Raw genomic sequence first — 20,079 nt, forward strand, 5'->3', positions numbered from 1 at the left:
TGAAAATCGAGGCCACCCAGAGAGTCAGTAGACCCCATCGATCTCATCTGCATCTGCTTTCCGTGTGGAGTGTGTCCCCCGCTCTGTTTGCTCTGCATCCCGACTAACCGGTCCTCGTACCATACGGCGCCGGGGGGCGGGGGGAGAGGGGGTTGGCGCGTAGGGCTTAAGTGTGACATTTGTTCTACAAGAAGATGGGATTTCCACTGTAAGCGCTCTGGAGAAAGGCGCGATGCGTTATGAAAGCTCCTCTGTTCGATGACCTTTTCACCGCGGCTTAAAACCTCGGCGAGGCTGGGATCACGTCCGGGGATTTAATGGTCACCTGCTCCATTGTGGATCCAGACCTCGGGTTTGACCCGAGAGCGAAATGTCGCTCGAGATTCGGCGGCGCGGCCCTCTCGTACGGGTCGCCGTTCCGGAAAACCGATTTAGGCCGAACGAGGCGCCGCGAATGGGGCAGCGGGTTCGAGCCTTTGCCTTCCAATCGCAAGACGTGGATTTCAATCCCACCTCCTGCTCTGGTGCCACTGATGGAGAGACTGACCCTGAACTGATACAGTAAAATTTACCCCGCTGTATAAGTGGGTAAATCAGTGTACGTACATTATTGTATAAGCAACTGTGAGTCACTTTGGCTCAGTGTTTTAAGGTCTTCTGCTGCGTAAAGGACTTTGTAGCGCGGTAGCATGTTAATGGTGAGGGGTTATTGGGGGCCCTGGGAGGGAGGGACTGTGTGTGTGTGTGTGTGTGTGTGTGTGTGTGTGAGTGAGAGAACTCATGCATGACACTGGTCCTGTGCATCTGCATGCTTTGGATGCCTGGTGTTGAGCAGCGTGGTCGCCGTTTTCTGCGTCTCAATCTGACGATGCGATTCGGAAAGGCAGTAGCGGGCGCTTCTGGCGGCCACGAGCGTTCCGTCTTCTTCTAATGGACACGTTTCCGAGATGCGTCCTTCAGGACGTGGCGGACCAGCACAGCCCACTCTGCCATCAACGGCTCCCTCGTCTTCGGGGACAAGGGACGCAGATAGCGCGGTCGGCTTCGGTCTCCTCGGCCCCTCGGAGGTTATCGCGCTTCTTCTTTTGTAACCTGGCGCTTGAACTGTGACGCTCGTATTGAAATCTCATAACGGATTAAGCATGCCGCTGGAGAAACTTCTAGAAGCTGGAGCACAGAGATGCGAAGCTGCGCTCCGCTACGGCTTCCCGGCACATCTACGCACGTTCGCGCAGGTGTGTCTGCGGCAGCTGGCGGACGGCCCTCGAGCTCGTGCGCGCACGACCCAGCCGACGCGCGTACCGTTTCCACGATGCCCGTTTTCAAAAATCCACCGTACAAGCAGCGCGGAGCCGCTAGCTGCGGCTCAGCAAAGGAAAGGCCCTGTTAGCGTCCATCGCTAACGCTTCCGGTCGTTTGCAAAAACAGGGCAGTGACAAAAAGAGGAAAAATTTGGAATACAAATTTAATCTTGGTGTCAGATTTAGATGTACACCATCCTGAGATGGAATTGAAAGTAGAAATTAAGCGTATTTTTGTTTACCGATAAACACGGACTCTAAACGAACACGGCCAACCGTCAACGACGATTATACAGGTGGTCCCTGATTTACGATGGTTCAATCTGCGTTTTTTTTTTTCCTTCTTTTTCAACGGGGAGCTGGCGATAGACATTCGGTAGAAAGCCACACACAGTCGCTGAAGCCGCTTGTCCTGAGTGGAGTCGCGGCAAGCCGGAGCCTAACCCGGCAACACGGGGCGCAGGGCTGGGGACGCACCCAGGACGGGACGCCAGTCCATCACGAGGCACCCCAAGCGGGACTCGAACCCCAGACCCACCAGAAAGTAGGACCCGGCCAAACCTGCTGCGCCACCACACCCCGTTCAGTAAAAACTGTACTTTGAATTTTGATCCCCCCCACAGCAAGCAATACACGGTGCGATACTCTCTCGCGATGCTGGGCAGCGATCCGCATCTCCCGGTTCGCCACGCAGAGGTGTGCATTACGTGTATTAAATGCGTTTTCGACTTACGATATTTTCGACTTCTGATGGGAATCGCGGAACGTAACCCCGTCGTAAATCGGACACTTCCGATGCACTTGCAAATTTACGATCGCAAATGAGATCTACAAATACATTTATGCTTTCGTTGTTTCGCGCAACAGTTCAATTCAAATGCAGGATTGTGAACGTGTGTTTTAAGCAAATCGGTAACTGTACTGTTTAAATTTATAATAACGGTATGTGCACAGCACTGATTGGATACAAAATGTTGCAATATTTGTACGGTACAAGAAAAAAAATTACGGGTAAATGCAGCAGGTGGTGTAGTGGTCAGCGCTTGGCATTTGAACTCGAAGGATCCCAGTTCGAATCCCTCGAGCAAGGTATTCAGCCTAAAGTGGTGCAGTAAATATGACCGTGCTGTATAAATAACCCACGGATGCTGTTTGTACACCCGTGAGTTGCAGTTACTTGGGTTAGTAACTGTCAGCCACAAAACTTATTCCGATTTAACTTCCAACAAAATCATCCAAAGGTCCGCATCAGAGCTCTAATGGAGTTCACGGGGTTGGCTGACCTGAACGCGGTTGCACGGTTGCGTGTGTTTCTCCATGTTTGTCCCAGCTGCGTGTTGCGCCTTGGACTTGGTACTAACAGGCATCGCTGCGGAAGTGACCCCCTGCTTGACTGTCCCCACCCCCCCCCCCCGTGTGCCCTTCCAGAGCAGGAGCCCGAAGCACTGCGCGAGCCCCCAGGCCGCCGCGGCAGATCCCGCCGAGCACCTCTGCGTGGCCTCGCTCGACGCCCTGGAGCTCATGTCGGAGGGAGACGGCCCCAGCGCCTTCACGCGTGGCAGCCGCTCGCGCGCCAGCCTGCCCGTGGTGCGCTCCGCCAACCAGACCAAGGACCGCTCCCTAGGTAACCGCAGCCTTGTCCTGCACTCGCTCACTCACTCTGGATTCGTGTCGCCGTTTCTCCCGCGGGAGTTTTCGGGCGGCCGCGGGATTGGAGTCCTGCGGGACCGCCTGGAGTAGTTCGATATCCGCCCCGCTGACGGGGATTAGAGAGCTCATCCTGCTGTCCGCGTGGGAAGGCCTCCATCTGGCCGCTGCGGAGGTGCGCTGTCTCAGACGCGGCGAGCCGCTTTACCGCGGCGATCCTGCCGCGACCTGCGGCTCTAACGTGCTCGGCCCGAAGCGTTGCGAAACGTCCGTTTTGTCGCAGACGATTGTAATCGCGCGGGGCCCACATGAAAGCCTTGGGGAAAAAACTTAAAAAGCTGTAATTTTATTTGTGGTTAATTGTGCCGGCTGCACTGGCCCCTGGCCGCCGCGTTTAGGGGCCCCGCAGAGCTCCTCGCGCCCCTCCGTGTGACCGACGCGTACGTTCACCGGGCTTTAATTTTTCCACCGAGTCCCAGCCAAGAACGTGAATTTACGAAACGCTAAATATATCATACGCAAAGTACAGGGTAGGCCTCCGCCGAGGATTGTGGGAAAAGGAGGGAGGCGCTGCGGGGAGGTGGCGGGGGGCGGGGGAGGGGTTCCGCAGCGAGAGCCCCGGTCGCCTGAATGCTGCCGCCAGCCGACTCGCAGGGCTCGTCGGCGCTCCGCGGGAAACGGAGGGACGCCGATCGGAACCCTGGAAGTTGCCGAACTTCCGCGGAAGAACGATCTGCGGGAGTCGGTGAGTTTCTTCGCTTTGTTTTGCGATTGTGTCGTATTTCGGACTGGACTGGCTGCTCGCCCACATCGCCCTCCATGCTGGGGTAGCTCCCTACAGGAGGGGGAACTTGGGTTTCGACTTAATTATACTCGGAAATCTGGTAAAATACGTTAATGTACGCTATGGTTGAGACAAAACGGAGGGGCTTTGGCCTTTTTTCTTTACTCTCCTTAAACGCCCCCCCCCCCAAAAAGAAAAAAAGAAAACAATGTGCCGCACATTTGTTTTGAATTTGAGGTCCTCGCTGACTGAAGCTGCGGCCCCCTTCTGTTTGGGTCTGGGAAACCCGGCGCTGTGAAGCGTTTGGTTCGGTGTTTACTTTTATTTATTTATCCAGTGTTTTGCTCAACTTGTTAACTAACTTACTGATTTACCCTGTTATGCTGATGAGCAGTTTCCACTGTATCGAATATATTGCTCAAAGGTATCGCAGCAGGAGGTGGGATTCGAACCCGGATCGCTTCAAGTCGAAGGCAGCACCTGCAACCAGTGCGCCGCCTGCGGTCCTTTTGGCAAACCGCCAAAGTCGTTGCGGAGTCCGACGCGGCAGCGAGCGGTTCCAGGTGGAACGCGCCAACCGACCGACCGAGCGTGCGTGCATGCGTGGCGCCAGGAGGGCGAGGGATCGCATCGCTACGCCGGAGCGGCTCGGCACTCCCGTTTCCCTCCAAAAGCGTTTCCGCAGCCCTAGCCTCTGGAAGCATTCGGAGCGTCTCGCCGACACCCGGTAGCGTTTAGTGCCGGTCGCGGAGGGCCGGCGTCCGCTTCGGTCGGCTCTGCGTGCCAAGTAGCCCTGCGATCCGCCGAAGGGACGACCTCCTGGAAGCGAAGCTCTGGCCTCCTTCCCGGAGCTCGCGATTCAACTAAACGCTTCTTGACTACTGATTTATGTTAGTTGCTTCACCGATGCCGTGAGTTAAAGTGACACACGTAGCTTGGAACCGTTCCCCCTTTCGAACAGCTGGATGTTTGGGTTCAGCGGCACTCGGAGGTGCGGTAGCGGGGTCCCTCGCGGGATCCGAACTTGCGGTCTTTTTGTGACGGGGGTTACGATCTGCTGTAGAGCCTCAGGTTTTGGCCAACTCTCAAATGACCGTATAATGAATTTGAAACAAAACTGTACTCAATTTCAAACATATACAGTATATAAAAACTATAATTACATACACTGTTGCTTGAAAGTATGCGACTTCCTCGTGTCCCCTACTTTTACTCGACACTTTTCTTCAAAGCGACTCGCAATGTTAAGGTCACAGTTATTACAAGCTTACAATTCAATTATTTACCCCTTTATACAGCGGGGTAATTTTACTGGAGCAACTGAGGGTAAGTACCTGGCTCATGGGCACTATAGCTGGAGGTGGGATCGAACCTGCGACCTTTAGAGCCAAAGGCAGTAGGTATAACCACGACGCTACCCAGAATAAACTTCCTTCTAGTCACTGACCAACTATCAGGAGTTTGTCTTTAGTATAGATCTAAAGGCAACAGCTTTAACCGCTACACTACCAGTTTTACCACAAAACCGTTATTTAGTGATAATCAGTGTTTCTCATGTGACATAATAGGTGTGTAATGATCAATTCCTTATTTTACTTTAGAGGAAATTGTGTGTGTGGTAGAAACACACAAGTACTTGCATTGGCTATACCAGTAGGTCGGTAGAATCAGGTGTGCAAGTCGTCACAATTTATTAATTTTGCAAGTTTATTCTAATATTCTACACCAAAACAATGACCATCCCTATAAGGCTCACATACTCTGAAGCAGCACTACTGTGTAAAAAATCTCGAAAAATTGCGTCTTTAAGCCGATACCCATGTAACGTATGCTAGTTAAACGGTGGTATTGGACCGAGACTGAGCTTCGAGGATCTCGTATCTGCATCTATATCTCTCCTTCTGTTGGCGAGATGCACTTCCGTTTCTTCCGAGATGGAGAAAAGCGTCTGCGAGATGAGTAAATATGAGGGTACGTGAATAGCACCTCCTCCCCGACGCGCATTATAAGCGGTTGCGGTGAATGCGAGCTGTTGGGTCGGACTTGCTTTTCGTACCCTTTTGTTGGATGGAATGACCGCGGACGGTTCGGGCTCCGAGTCACGCATCTGGCGTTTAATAAAGGCCTGCAGCTCGTAAACTGCGGGGTCACGCAGGCGCCAGTTGGAAAAGTAACGCGGTAAAACGGCCGGCGTCACTGCGGCGTGCCCAGGGCTTTTGCTGCAGTAGAGAGCAGGTTCTTCTCGTAAATTAAAAATGTTAAAAGTGCTCTAAATTGGGTAAATATGTTTCTTGAAAAGATCACGCAATTGCAAGGCATCGGTTGAGTTTAAAAATGCATTTTGGAGGGAAATCGTCTAAGTTGCTCCTTTAGCGTCGCTTTACGTGCAGTGATTTCCACGTGGAGTTTTGCGAAGTTTCATAAACTCCCTAATTTCAAGAAAGGTCTTGTGTTTCGTGAGAGTGACTTCACGAGGTCTGTTTTAGAGGGTTTGTGGTCTTTACTGGGGACATTTTGCAAAACGCACACGCTCTTCCGGCTCGTGTCCTGGTGCCATCTGTATCAGGATCTGGAGGGATGTGGTTCGACACCCACAGCGTCCCTGTCTCTTGCTCTTTCCACCTCTTTCTTGCCCACCCTCTCGTCCTGAGACGCTCGGGTTTACGGGGAGCGTAGGAGATCGCGAGAGAAGCGAGTCCGAAAGAGAGGTGTTTCGAGATCCTTTCTGAACGTTGATGGAGACCGAGCAGCTCCGCGGAAGGTCGTTCCGCCACATCGGAGACGGAACTGAGGACCTCCGCGGTTCTGATTTTGGACCTTTTGCGAAGCAGTGCGGTGGGGGGGTAGCAGGAGATCAGGACCTGTAGCCATCGGGGAGAAGATCCGTTGAGGGTCTTGTAGGTCGTAACCGGAGTCTTGAATTTGATATGGCAGCTACAGGAAGCCAATGGAGAGAGACGAGGAGGGGGATACGGGGACGCTTTGACAGGTCAGGCACGAGTCGTACGGCAGCGTTCTGTATCGGCTGGAGAGGTGTGATGGCGGGGGCCCTAAGGCCGGACGGGTGAGAGCTGCAGCGGTTCAGGTGGGGGCGGATCCTATGCGGGACGTATCTGCAGGGCCGGGTTACGGCTCTGACGCGCCCAATCACAAAAGAGATGCCGACGTCCACCTTGCGCCCTTCCCCCGCAGGTGTCCTCTATCTGCAATATGGGGACGAGACGAAGGCGATGAGGATGCCCAACGAGATCACGGGCAGCGACACGATCAGGGCGCTCTTCGTCAGCGCCTTCCCGCAGCACCTCAACATGAAGATGCTGGAGTCGCCCAGCGTGGCCATCTACATGAAGGACGATGTGCGCAACGTCTACTACGAGCTCAGCGACGTCAGGTACGAGGGAGGCTGTCGGCGTGTGTGTGTGTGTGTGTGAGAGGAAACAACAAGTGAACGCCCACCTTCTCTAAAGGCCATAACCTTTGCGGCAAACACACACGCACCCACAGAGACACACCCATACATATAAGCCGAGTTAAGGCTGACTGCATTAAACATGTAGTTACGTGCCGCGTGCGGTCCCACAAAGCGTGATCGCCAGCGCCCTTCTGGTGAAACACACTGAGGAGCGCCTCCTTGTCTTGGCCATCGCAACGAAACGTTACCCCGCCGGCCGTCCCGGCGCGACGGCCATCTTTCCCGCCGCGTCGAATGAGATGCTTTGGTCGCCGCGGCGACGCGGCAGGTTGGCGGGAACCCGACCTTCCCTTCGCGGCCCCTTTCGGGCGGGCCTCCCCCGGGCGTCCTTCCGTCTCCAAAAGCGCGCCCCTTCCAGGCTGCGCTCCGCGTCCCTCCGCTTCAGGATGACTTTAAGCAGCGGGGTTCAAAGAGAGACGAGCGCGACTCCGGAGGCTGGGCGTCCCGCCACGGTCGCCTAGGAAGCGCCTCGCCCCGCGGGCTCGGCCGCTCGCGCCGTCGTGCCGAGAGAACCGAGCAGGTCGGCCGCCGAGCGCGTCTCCGCTCTGCGCGGGAACACGGTCGTCTTCTCGAAAAGAGCCTGTGTTTTTGGTGGCTTTTTTAATTATATGCTCGATTTGTCTGACGCTTTTCATCAAAGTAATTTACACTGTATGGTTTGTACGCTGAGCTGCTCGCAGCAATTTACCTGCGAGCGGGTTTATGGAGCAGGGTAATTTTTTACTCTTCGGTATAATTACTTAATTGCTCAGGAGTCGTACCCGGGTCCTTTGATCGACGCAACAGCTGTAACCGCTACGCCACATGCCGCCCCAGAAAAGGCCGCTCGCAGACACATGCCGATGACAAGCGAACGACACGCTCCGATTGCGCGTCGTAAACGTGCCGTGTCCCCGGCAGTAAGAGTGGCCCCTTTTTTGTACGGTTCCCGGCAGCGGCTCAATCCTGCTGCCGTTTTCTACTCGCGGCCCGAAGCCGCGGAGCGGCGCGTCGGCGCAGCGGGTAGCGCCGGTGCCTCGCAGCTTCTGTGCCGCGGGTTCGAATGCGGCTCAGTCTGTGAGGAGTTTGCATGTGTTTTCGCACGTGTTTCCGGTTCGTATGTCCTTGTAGGAGATGGTAATTCTATCGCGTTGTACTGCCAGACGTGCGCGCGCACACACACACACACACACACACACACACACACACACACACACGGTATTCCTCTGAGCTCAGAGAGAGCCCCAGGAGGCTGTCCTGTGTGAAGAATCTCCGACAGGCTCCTGTCCTTTCAGCCTTTTCCAAACACTTGTCCCCCCCCCCCCCCACTCCCCCCAGCCATCGGGGGGGAAAAAAGGAGCGCAGCGCACCGCCCTTGATCCAGGCTTCTCATGCGTTTCCAATCCGCCCATCCTATAAATGCCCCCCGCCCACCCCCTCAACGTGCAGCGGGGTGGGAGGGACCAGAGCCCCTCCGTTGCACTTCTTGAGGGCCGCTGGGCTGGAACCTGGCGTCGGATAATAACCCTGGATGGAGAGGCTCTTCTGCACGGCTCAGACCTTATTTATTAATTTATTAAGAATAATTAGCAGATGCTTTTCGCTGAAGTAATGCACGTGTTGGAGAAGGACACCACAGTGGACCATGCGGACAGAAGGAGAGTTTTGGATGCTTGAGTGCAAGTCCTTTTTGTCTTATAGCGTTGATGCACATTACGTGAATAGCTGCATATAGGGTTATAATGTGCGTTATGTACATGTTTATCAAGTGCATCGCAAAGTTTATAGGCAATAAAAACAGATCTGATCTTATGCCCCCGAGAGAAACCGCATGCGTAACACGGTCCTGCCCACTGCATGTTAGACACCGCCCCCCTCCTCCCCCCAACAGACCACTCCATTGACGGAGGCATGGAATTCTGAAGTTTTTTGATAGACTGCCAAGGCTGACAAGGCCGCCCGCTGTTTATTGATCTTCTCAGACAACATTATGTTACGTTTACATAGCATGGTATGTGCCAAGCGGAGACTCCAGGAAGGTGTTTTAGATGTTCCGGTTTGAACGTAGCTCTCCAGATGGCCAGATGGTTTTCATTTCGTGCGGAAAGCCGTGGATGTTGTGAGAGCAAACTGAAAGTCGTCAGGAGAAACGTTTGTTTTGGGAGGAAAGAGGCTTTTTTTTTTGTTTGTTTTTAAATCAGGGGAGCCGTCATGTGACCCTGGAGCTGGGCTGTAAGACATACCGTGTCGCGCGCACAGAGGGGCCATTGTGCGTAGACCGTGTGCCCAAGAAGTGTTGTCGGGGTGCCGTTCGGTAGCTGATGGGTTCTGCTCCCCCATGTTAGACGGACGGGCTGTTTCGCTCACCTTCCCTCACGGCTGTCCATTCGTGTCCCCGCAGGAACATCACGGACCACTCCTGCCTGAAGGTGTACCACAAAGATCCCGCGCAGGCCTTCAATCACGGCTCTCGGCCCGCCAACGGAGACGCTAGAGTGAGTGTGACGTGCCCCGGTCTGGATTTAAAGCTTTGATCTGCCGGTTGTGCCTTAGCGAGGCTGAGAGCAAACGCAGTAAAAACTGTCCTTGACCCGTGTCAGCTGACCCCAGGAGACCTTGCAGTACATTCATCCTTTGTCTCTCGTCTCCTTCACCAAATTTTACACTCTTTATGAAACTTTCAGTGACTATTACATTGAAATTCCTGTTTGTTTGGATTTATTTATTTTATTATTATATTGTGATCCAGTAATAACTTTGGAAGAACATCTCTTCTAGTCAGTCGAATGAAAAGGACAGTGAGAATGTATGGCTGAGTTGGTAAAATAAGCCGGCCGGCAGCCGAGGAGAGGAAAACAAAAAAAAAAAAAAACCCTAACTGCAAAGGAGGGGAGGAAAATGTAAGTGGCTGTTCATGCCTTCTGGGCATCCTAATGTGGTTACAGTAGACCTCTGTAGATGTGTTCATGGATGAAAGGCCAGGAGAAAAGCACACAAAGCTAGAGTTCCTGCTCCAGTTCCATGTGGTTGATTCAGTGTGGGTGGCGACTGGTCGTCCCACCCCGGCTTCAGGTGGCATCTGAAGGCCTTTGGTACTCTGGTAATTCACATCAAGTGCCTTCCTTAAAGGCAAAGTAGGCGGTGAGCTCCAAGGAAGTGGCTCTAAGAACCGTGTTGCTTCGCTTTGCATTGATTCCTCTAAGAAGCCAAAGTTCCAGCTATGGCCCGCTGTACTCAACCATATGTCTGCCGATGTCATTCCATGTTGCCACGACACGCAGGGGTGTCTAGCCACGCTGAGCTGACCCTCATTGAATTTGATCCTGCAGGTTTCCAGTCCCAGGTGCTTTCCTCTTTCCAGTGACAGTGCTGCCTAAACGTTTGAACCAGAGGTATTGTTCCGTCGCGCTTTTCGTAAGATACCAGGTCCGGGTGGCCGCGTGGCCGAGCCCAACCCAACCCAACCGCTTCCTTGGTCAGTGTGTGAAAGTAGCTCTTCAGTGAGGTGAAGAACAAAGCATAGTATGGCGATGAGTCACTTGCTTTTATTGCTACGCACTTAACCTGCCAGCATGGTGCAGCACCACTGGTGCATGATGATACACAGAAGAGCTCGTGTGGCATGGAAAAGATCAGGTAAAACAGAGTCCTCTATGCTTGGCAAGTCTGTCAGGTAATAATAATAACAACAATAACACTGGTCAACAAAATTTTTCCTTTTTTTTGGTCCCACAACTAAAATAGGTGTACTTCATAGTACTTTTTATGCCGAGTTCGGATCTGTTTTCCGAATTTTTCAGTCAGGCGGGGTTTAAAAGTTCGAAAGCAATCACGTTTCGAAAAAATGTGCGTGACTTCTTCGTAAATAAGGCTGTTATTACACCTAGGATATGTACAAACTTACTTGTAAAACGCACGGGCGTCTGCTTTTCGGCCGTATTGGCCTCAGGGACATCCCTCTCCAGTGTCTAGCAATAGTCTCCAACGTATTGGGACTCCGCTTGCCTTGGTACCGTTTTTCCATCTCCAAAATGTCTCGGTGAAATCTTTCTCCGTGCTCATCCCCGACTCGCCTATCTAGGCTTGTGCTTCCAAAAATAAGCAATTGTACTTCGCGATGAAAATAGCCTCGTTTTGCCAATTTTTCGTTTCAAGTGCCCCATATGGTACCGGTACCAATATACTGTACAGTATGATGTCTAAATATTCCGGTGCATAAAAACTATGGGTGATAGAGAAATTCTGAAAAAATATTTGAATTCAGCGTGCAAAAATGCATGGAAAACAGGTTTGTGTTTTTTTTTTTTTTTTTTCCTTCCCCCCCCCACCCCCATGGGACAAGAAACCTGTTTACCAGAGTAATATGTTTCTGGTGTTAAAAAGAGGGCTGAAGAGCAAGTTTGAGCAGGTTTTAGTGGCCTTCACAACATCTACCTGGAGACTGAAGGGTTTTTTTGGAAAGCACTGCATTTCCAAATACTGCAGTGTGAAAAGGATTAATATTCTGTATGGTAATTCTTCTGCAGACTTCAGTGGAACACGTGGGTAACTGTCGTCGTCATTTCGTGGAAGCTGCACTCGGTAGCTTCTGCGCCTTTGAAAGTAAAATATCTTACTGTTGAATCCAAGGAGTAAATCGGACGGAGATGCACCTTCTGGTTTACACGATTTTGCGAGCCTAAAAAAACGTAATTATTATGGTTGTGTTGGTGTGGATCACAGACATGATCATCTGATTTTCCCTGTGTGGAACACAGTTGGTCATGTTGAACATACTTGGGCACAACATTATAATGGTTCACAGGTGAAAAATGACTTTATGACTCGCTGATTATACATACACAAAATATGGGTAGCCATGACATCCTCTTAGTGCTTTTGAGGAACACAGCTGGTTGACTTCCTTTGTTCCTCGGGCTCAAGTTCAGGCCCGGTGACGACCAGGACTGTGGTCACAATAACAACCATACAATTTTGTTGCGATTGATAACTTTGCATTATGATATTTTGTATCAATATGCCTCAAGCATGATTACAATCTGAAGAAGTGTCATGAGCCTGGCAAATAGAAGATTTGTACTTGTTCTCCATGAGAGAGGACACTAAAGCTGCATGCATCCTATAGGTTAGCCAAACCAACAGTAAAGATGTCTAGAACCATGCTTTTCCATGGCCTTTAAGTTTAAACGCTTTGCTAAATTGCTCGGAGACAGAGGGCAGGAGTGTGGTTTGAATTTGCAAATACAGTCGTCCCCCCTTATCCGCGGGGATCGTTCCAAGACCCCCAGGAGATGCCCGAAACTGTGGATAGTACCAAACCCTACATATAAAGTTTTTTGAAAGAAAAAAGGGTTACTTGAACACAAGCACTGCGATACCGCGGTGGTGGATCTGATAACCGAGACGCTATTAAGTGACCAACGGGAGGGTATTGTATACCGTGTGGATACGCTGGACAAAGGGATGATTCGTGTCCCGGGCGGGACGGCACGACTTTTCATCATGCTGCTCAGAACGGCGTGCGATTTAAAATGTATTAATTGTTTATTTCTGGAATTTTCCATTTAATATTTTCGGACCGCGAAAGCAAACCCGTGGATAAGGGGAGACCACGGTAACTCTATCTGATATCTGGCAGTGACGAAACAAGATTACAGGCCCGCCATTGCCCTCCTTGCATGGCAGGCAAAGCTGATCTCCCCGTAATCCATCAAAACGGGTGGCCGCGCCCACTCGGCCTCAGAAGTGCTGTTATGTAGACAGAGATGGAATCCCTTCAGGAGACAGTGGCCAGGTGTTGGACGGGCACTGGCTCGCAGAGCCATGATTATACATGGCATCTCCAGAGCTCGCCGTGTCAGGTGGTGCTTTGCGGAGTCCGAACAGCATTCGCCAACACTCAAGATGCCACGTTTAGGCTGCCTTTGCTCATCTCCTTTCATTGTTCATCACATGGTTGTCATTTTAGTCGTCTTTTGAGCGGTTCGCTCTTCCTTCGTATTGAGAGAAGCGCCTGTGCCTTTTGCTTAAAGTTTTTATTTTCTGCCTGTCTCAACGTGCTGGCTGCTCGGAGAGTTTTGGGGGGAAAGCTGCTTTCTGCTTGTGTGGTAATGGTGGAAATTTTCAATCCCTTTCGGGGGTCCGCAGTCATTGGATGCGCTGAGGTTCGGCGAAGTGTGACATTTGAATCCGAAACCGTGCGCTTTTCGGGAGCTTGACGATGCAAGTTTGCTCACGGCGTGCCGCTGCACTGTTCTTGTTGCATTCCCCTTTTTCCAGAGCAGCTCGATTATACCGATTTATATATATTTCACAGGTTCCGCTGAGGTCAAGTTCCGGCCTCAAGGGTTGCGCGCTACAGCCGCTGGCTCAGAAACGAGCTGCGCTCCTCGTACCGTCGACGTCTCGTGTGAACAGACCTCTGGGTCTCGCACGAGCGAATTCCTGTTGAGTTCTGAGGGATCCGTGCTGGCCCGTGCCATGGCTTACCTGATCCCAGATGGGATGAGGGCACAAAACCAGCCTTCAGAAGTCCGGCTGGCCAAATGCAGAGCAGATGTTCTCCCGCCAGGCCGGCTCTCGTTAAAACCTTTTCTGATTTATTTTTCCAGCACGTCAAACGTGCCTCGTCGCTTCTACCTTTTAAGGTCAAAGTGTGGCTCAGGAATGTGGGCGCAGTGGATTTGAAGCCATCAGTTCAGGCAGGTGCCTGTCTTTAAACTGGATTTCAGACTCATCTTGGGCGAGGGGCTCCTTGTTGCCTGTAATTCTATCTGCAGTGATTTCGCCAGTTGTGCTCTGTCCTGCTACCTTCAGTGTAAAGCAGGGTAACGTTGAGCTAAGGTTACAGATGGAACGGACGAAAAATGCGTCCCTTCTTTTGAGTAAGCCACCTTCCATTCTAGTGGACTCACCTTCTGCACGGCACTGGATACTGTCAAATACCCTACAAATACTGTCAGTTTAGAAAAGCGATTCATCATCAGTGTTTGTATGATGATCACAAGCACGCTGCTAATAAAATAAAGTGTTTTCAGACAGGGCACCAAAACTTAAGTCGTGCCGTGAGCACGGTTAAATGAGGGAGGGTGTGCGTCCCCTTGATCCCATAATTTGACGGTGTTCCGGTTCCTCTTGTTGCCCTATAACTCATCTCCTGATATGGCTCTTCCCTGTTATTTTCCCTGCTGTATTGAGACCTGTGTCTCCAGTAGGAACCCCAGTGATGCAAATTCCAACAGGAAAGAACAGTAAAGACTTTCAGGCAGGCAGGCGAACGTGTTATTTACCTCGGTCTTCCAAACTGTGGTAGCAAGCCTAGAACCGTCTTACTGCTTGTCGTGGCCTGATGAGTGAAAGGGAGGTTGTACGAAACCAAATGCTTGGTAAGAGGAGGGGGAGAGACGACCAGTCGCTACCCACACCGAATCAACCACGTGGGACTGGACCAGGCAAACGATACCTGCGATGACCGTTACTGTTGAAATTTACTTGTAACCAGAAGGTTGCTGGTTTATGTGCCGGGGGGGGGGGGGGGTCCTGGTCTGTTACCCTTCAGGAAGTTAATAAGCCTACGTTGCTCCAGCAGAAACATCCACCTGTACAAACTGGTACAGCGGCAATTTACACTGCGCTGGCTAAGCAGTAAGGTAAGAGTAACAGTTCTGTGGAGTCGGAGTCAGAAGCAATTATTGGGTTACTGGAGCCGGAGTCGGTAAAAATGTACCGACTCCGATTAAATGTACCGGATATGCCAGGGTATAAGTCGACCCGCAAAAACGAGAGGCGTAATATAGGTTTAGGCCTATATTTGCCGAATAAGGTGACTCCCAGAATAACGTGCAACTTTCGGGCAGCGCTGTGGAGTCGGAGGCAATTATTGGGTTCCTGGAATCGGAGTCGAAGGTTTTGCGTACCGCCTCCAGAGCCCCGAAGAGTAGCGCAAGTGCCGTCGAGCTGACGTGCACTCGCAGTGACTACAAACACAACCGCGTGCCCACTTTCTGGGCTCTCTGTGTTCGAGGCACAACAGTGGGAAAGGGGAGCACTTTCGAATACGTGCCGCTTGAGGAAGGAGGGCTCATTAGACGCCTGTTCCGGGAACTAAGCCTTTTGCCAATTTCACCTTTTGTGAGGCGGACCGTTTGATGACTCACGGCCCTACAATAGCTGTTTTGCTCGCTAAAAGAGCACAATGCATGATTGATGATCTAACCTTCTGGGGAGAAAGAACGACACGGTGCGGTACAGCCGTAACCCTGCTGCGGGCTTTTTGAAGACATTCATCTGCATTCTCATTCTTTAATCCTGGTGAGTTCCTGTAAATCCAACAAACGCAGCCAGAACCGTGCGAGCGGCTCCTCCTGTCTTGTCCCGGGCCATTAACATTTAACTCGGTGCATTTCCATATGAAAATGTTAAAATGCGGCACGTGGTATACGCTGTATTTTCATTTTTGCATCTGATGGGAGAGTCGGTTCCCTGGAACCCGATAGGTCATTGCACTCGTAAGGCGGAACTTCTGCTGCTGTTTTACCTTCTTTTTCTACTAATACTATTATTACCATTATTATTAATGTGACACTTCAGTCCAAGGTGAGTTACATTTATCCATTTATACGGTAGGGTAGTTTTTACCATGTTGGTTCAGTATAAGCACCTTAAACGGATGGGTACTACAGAAGGAGCAGAGATTCAAAACCCCATCCTTTGCTTACAAGGTGACTAACCGCTGCCACACTTTTGTTAAATTTCTGTAATTCCAGTGTAAATATAGAACGGTGCTCTTTTAAACATACTTTGATCATATACTAAAATTAACAGAACGAAAGTATTGTGTGTAGAACAGTTGGCTGTCGATACTCGAGAGCTAATGGTGTGAGATGCGATTGTTCGTGCGGTATTGTTTCGTTTTTTTTTTTTTTTGGGATGGGTCTGGACCTGCAGTAGGGTGGTGACTCTCTCCCCGCTCTGCTCGAACAGACGGGCGTGGCTGAACAGAGGTACCTGGCCCTGGCTGGATTCCACCCCAAACACAACCCAGCCCTGCCTCCTTCGCTTCATCAAGCGACTGCAAAACCCCCCGGGACCAACTTAGACACATGGGCGCAGTCTCATCTGAGGGGATGGGACTCGAAGGGCTCCGAGCCCACTCCGCCACAGGCGTCGCCCCAATAAACAGGTTCCAACGCAGACTTGGCCCATCTGTCGGGCAACCAGCCATCACTGCGGAGAGATGCAAAAACCGCTTCTGCAGCAGAGGAAAATTTGTCTTCCTCCAGCCTCCATAAAGAGGATGTTTCTGCACTAATGATACTTTGTTAGACGTGGTGGTAGTTCACTTCGATATTTACGTTTCCTGTAATACACGTTTACATCTGCCTCACAAATGCGATGCCCGTTTGTAAAATACGGGGGCACCTCGACTCGGTTGCGCTCCTCTATCGTCAGTGTTTCTCAGACAAATTGCTCACAGTAGTTTCTGTGATGGGAGCCCAAAACTTGGGTGTCTTGCTCAGATGAGGAACCAGAGGTGCCCCAGGAAGTAGCGACCAGGTCTAGGTACTATTAAGGAATTTGATACAAAATGACGACCACCGTAATAATGAAGAATTTGACGTTGCGCGATTCTGTCCGTCACCATTTTGGTTTCGAAATCGCTTTCTCACTGGAAAGTGCCCATATCTGACAAGAAATAAAGCAAAATATCCCCGATACGTTGCAATTTTGGGCCCATTCCTTACGTCGGAAAGTAAGTTTTGTACGTACGCTTCCTTTGACGCGAGACCGATTCTCTTTGATTGCAGTTCACGAGGATGTTTAAAATCGAGACCTTTACTTATTTTTCTCTTTCCGATACATTCCAAAGGTAGACAGGTGCAAAATTTGATGGGACAGGTAAAATGTGTACCTGTCCTGTTGACAGCCAGACGCGAAACATCAATGCTGAGCGGTGCTGTGCTATCATCCAGAGCTCCAGTAAGCCCTGGGGATGACCGGGGCCGGCCTTTAAGCGCCTGGACTGTCGGAAAAAGCCGTTTTCACACATGCAAGGTTTTAGACGTAGCTATATGTTAAAGATCACGACCGAGCTCAGCAGGCTTTGTTAAAAGCAAAGAGCGGGAACGGATGGAAACGATTGAGAAAAACGCTTCTGCAGAACCGCCGGGAAAACTGGCGTGGTCACGTGTTTCTAATATGTGAGAGAAAATGCCAAATTCCAGAACGTGTCCTTCCTGAGTGGTGTCACAGAGCGGCGGGTGTCTCATGTTGTTGTGCGTTTGTGTCGCCCTACAGGTCCACAGAGAGGCGCTGTACGGCGGGCGTGAGGGGCAGCACTCCCTGCGACAGCCGCCCTTGGGCTCCCCGGCGCATGGTATGGCTTCCCCGCTGTCACCTCCGCCACCCCTCTCCATGCCGCCCTCACCTTCTAGGATCCCCTTCGGGCCACGGGGGGCCACCCTGCCGGGAGGTGCCACCCTGCCCAGGGACAGGCTGGCTAGCGTGCCGGCCGGCCGTGCCGCGTCTCCTTGCCCCAGTGCCATCCTGGAGCGGAGGGACGTCAAACCGGACGAAGACATGGGCCCGGCGGGTGTGGGTGTGGCCCTGGCCCGTGGCGACGCCCTGTACAGCGACTCCTACCTGCTGCATGAGGGCCGGTTGAGCATTGCCTCCTCCCATAGTGGGCACCCTCCAGATGTGGTCGATCACTTGGGGATGTCCGCCTACCATCGCGGCCCCCTGCGCTCCCCTGCTGGTCCCTATGCTGGCCCCGAGTCCCCTGAACACCACGCCCTCTACAGGCAGAAGTCCCGGAAGTATAGCGAGAAGACTCCTCCCCCCTCCCCGCATCGCATGGTGGAGGTCCACGCCAGCCAGGGCACCCACCTGCCCCCACAGGGCGCTCCGCTGGAGAGGGCCTCCCCAGTGCGGCAGTCCTTCCGCAAGGAGGGCATGGAGACACTGGTCAAGGCGCGGGGCGGCATGGCTTCGCCCGTCACCCCTGACCTTCCACCAGGGTCCCCGAACGACCCCCAGACAAGGTAAGCCAGGTGATTCTGGAGGCTGACGCCACGGCGGCCGCCCCCACCCATGCGCTCGGTGCTTTTAATCCCAGCTCAGACGCCGACTTAGTGACACCCCAGAGACTGCAGACCTGATCTGTCCTGCCTGGGCAGCTGTGCAAATCCTCCTCCCCCCTCCGCACACCAGGTACAGGAGGCTCACTCTTCCACCTGGTTCGTCATCGGCCCATGGAAAAACATAATGAATAACATCGGTCACCCCTCTGTCATCCCGAATGATAATATCGAGAGCCATGTTGAGTGTCCTCTTTGACCAGCTTCCCACTATAAACAGTCTGTTGCCGCCTGAGGATATTTGTAGCCTGGTTCTTCCACTGTGATTTGACGATGGAGCTAAAGCTTGACAGCTGGTGAGGTTTGACAGGCCCACCTTTTTGTGATTGCATGTTGGGTAAAACCAAGCTCCAGGGGAAGTATTGACCTGCAGACTTGTTTGCTTTCACCTTGTTTCTTTCTTTTTTTTTTTTTTTATATCTCAGGATTAAGATCACCGTCGCAGCAGGTCCACCTGCATGGCACTAAAACAGGGCGTACATCCTCTTACCTCACACTCGGGTTTTTATAAATCTTATATAAGCCCTGGGCCAGCCGTGATGGATGGTCTGGGGCTGGAGGAGCTTTTGGGCCACAGTAGTTTATGCAATATCATGCATTGCTTTCTCTTTCGCATATGTCCGTTGTCTGCCTTTCTCCTTGGTCTACAAGCTCAGTCTGGATTGTTTGTAATTTGTTTTATTCACAACTCCAAGGTCACTTTTAGCCGTGAAATGTAATAAATAAAAACTTAATACAGACATCTTCCAATTTATTTGCAGGTTAAATTTACAAAAAAAATATCTTGGGTAGCTATAACGAATGTTAAAAAAAACAAAAAAAAAAAAAAATAACTTTTTTTTTTTTAAATTTTTTTTAAGAACTCATTTAAAATAACTGAAAATGGTAATTCTCTCCACAAACTCCAGTTAAATTCTAATTCTTTACAGATTTATCCCATAAATATGTGCAATGTTACTCTTCTTGATACTGATCACCACCCCTCAGGAACACCAGATAGGAGCTGTAAACACTGGAAGTGAGCTGAATTAAGTTGACCCCAAACTTCTCTTCCCTTTTGGGTGCAATGACTGACTGATCTACCACCTTGGAGGGTGTAGATACAGGTGTTTTCTTCTGCAGTAAGAAGTTTTAGAAAATACGTGAAGAAAATGCAGCTGAAATAAAGTTAAAATTCATAAGTGGACAGTTTGTAAGACAGAGCCAGTGTATTGTGGAAACATCAGTCTTTGTTCATTATGGCAGCTGCTGAGCTGTTTGAGTTACTCAAGGTGAAAGGCAAAGTAGTAAATGTTCAGATGGAAAGTACAGCGCGGTAAGATCATGTGCTGATGATGACAAACTTTGTTTCTGCATCGTGGTTAAATGTGTTTGGTGGGGGAACTGCAGGAAAAACTGATTCTCAGCAGTGAAACCCACTGGAGCACTGTCATTTGGTTCTATCGTGTACTGACCTTTGAAGGGGCAGAGAGAGCAATTCTGCATAAAACGCCCCTTCCATGTAGGGCGGAGCTCCAGACAGACTCCGCCCCCCAGTAGACAGCTTCAGCTCCCCAGTTTAACTCCTGTCAGAGTCCCCCCCTTAGGGTCTATTTATAGAGCGATTAGTAGCCATTGCTGCATGAGCTGAAGACCGGTTTACCGTGTTTGTACCTGGCGGTTCCCCACAGATTTTTCTGAAGTTCATTGTAAGAAGCCCAAGTGCCCCTTAGAAAAGGCAGGCTTTGGAGCTTGGATCCCCTCAAGCTCTTTGGCCCA

At 51.2% G+C, this 20,079-nt stretch overlaps 1 protein-coding gene across 10 annotated transcripts in view; it reads left to right on the forward strand.

The window, feature by feature from the left end:
* Positions 1-20,079, forward strand: part of kiaa1217 (KIAA1217 ortholog) — a 123,629-nt gene that overhangs the window by 78,226 nt on the left and 25,324 nt on the right. For 8 of the 10 annotated variants that reach the window (XM_029255119.1, XM_029255118.1, XM_029255110.1 and 5 more), the window contains exons 3-6: positions 2,730-2,925; positions 6,925-7,123; positions 9,585-9,678; positions 17,480-18,225. In XM_029255119.1, coding sequence (XP_029110952.1) covers positions 2,730-2,925; positions 6,925-7,123; positions 9,585-9,678; positions 17,480-18,225 — 1,235 coding nt within the window. Of the gene's footprint in view, positions 1-2,729; positions 2,926-3,570; positions 3,694-6,924; positions 7,124-9,584; positions 9,679-17,479; positions 18,226-20,079 lie in introns of those variants that run through there. The other 2 variants (XM_029255115.1, XM_029255116.1) reach the window with 2 other exon arrangements.

Source organism: Scleropages formosus, chromosome 9 (genome assembly GCF_900964775.1).
Source record: "Scleropages formosus chromosome 9, fSclFor1.1, whole genome shotgun sequence".
Classification (NCBI taxonomy): Eukaryota; Metazoa; Chordata; class Actinopteri; order Osteoglossiformes; family Osteoglossidae; genus Scleropages; species Scleropages formosus.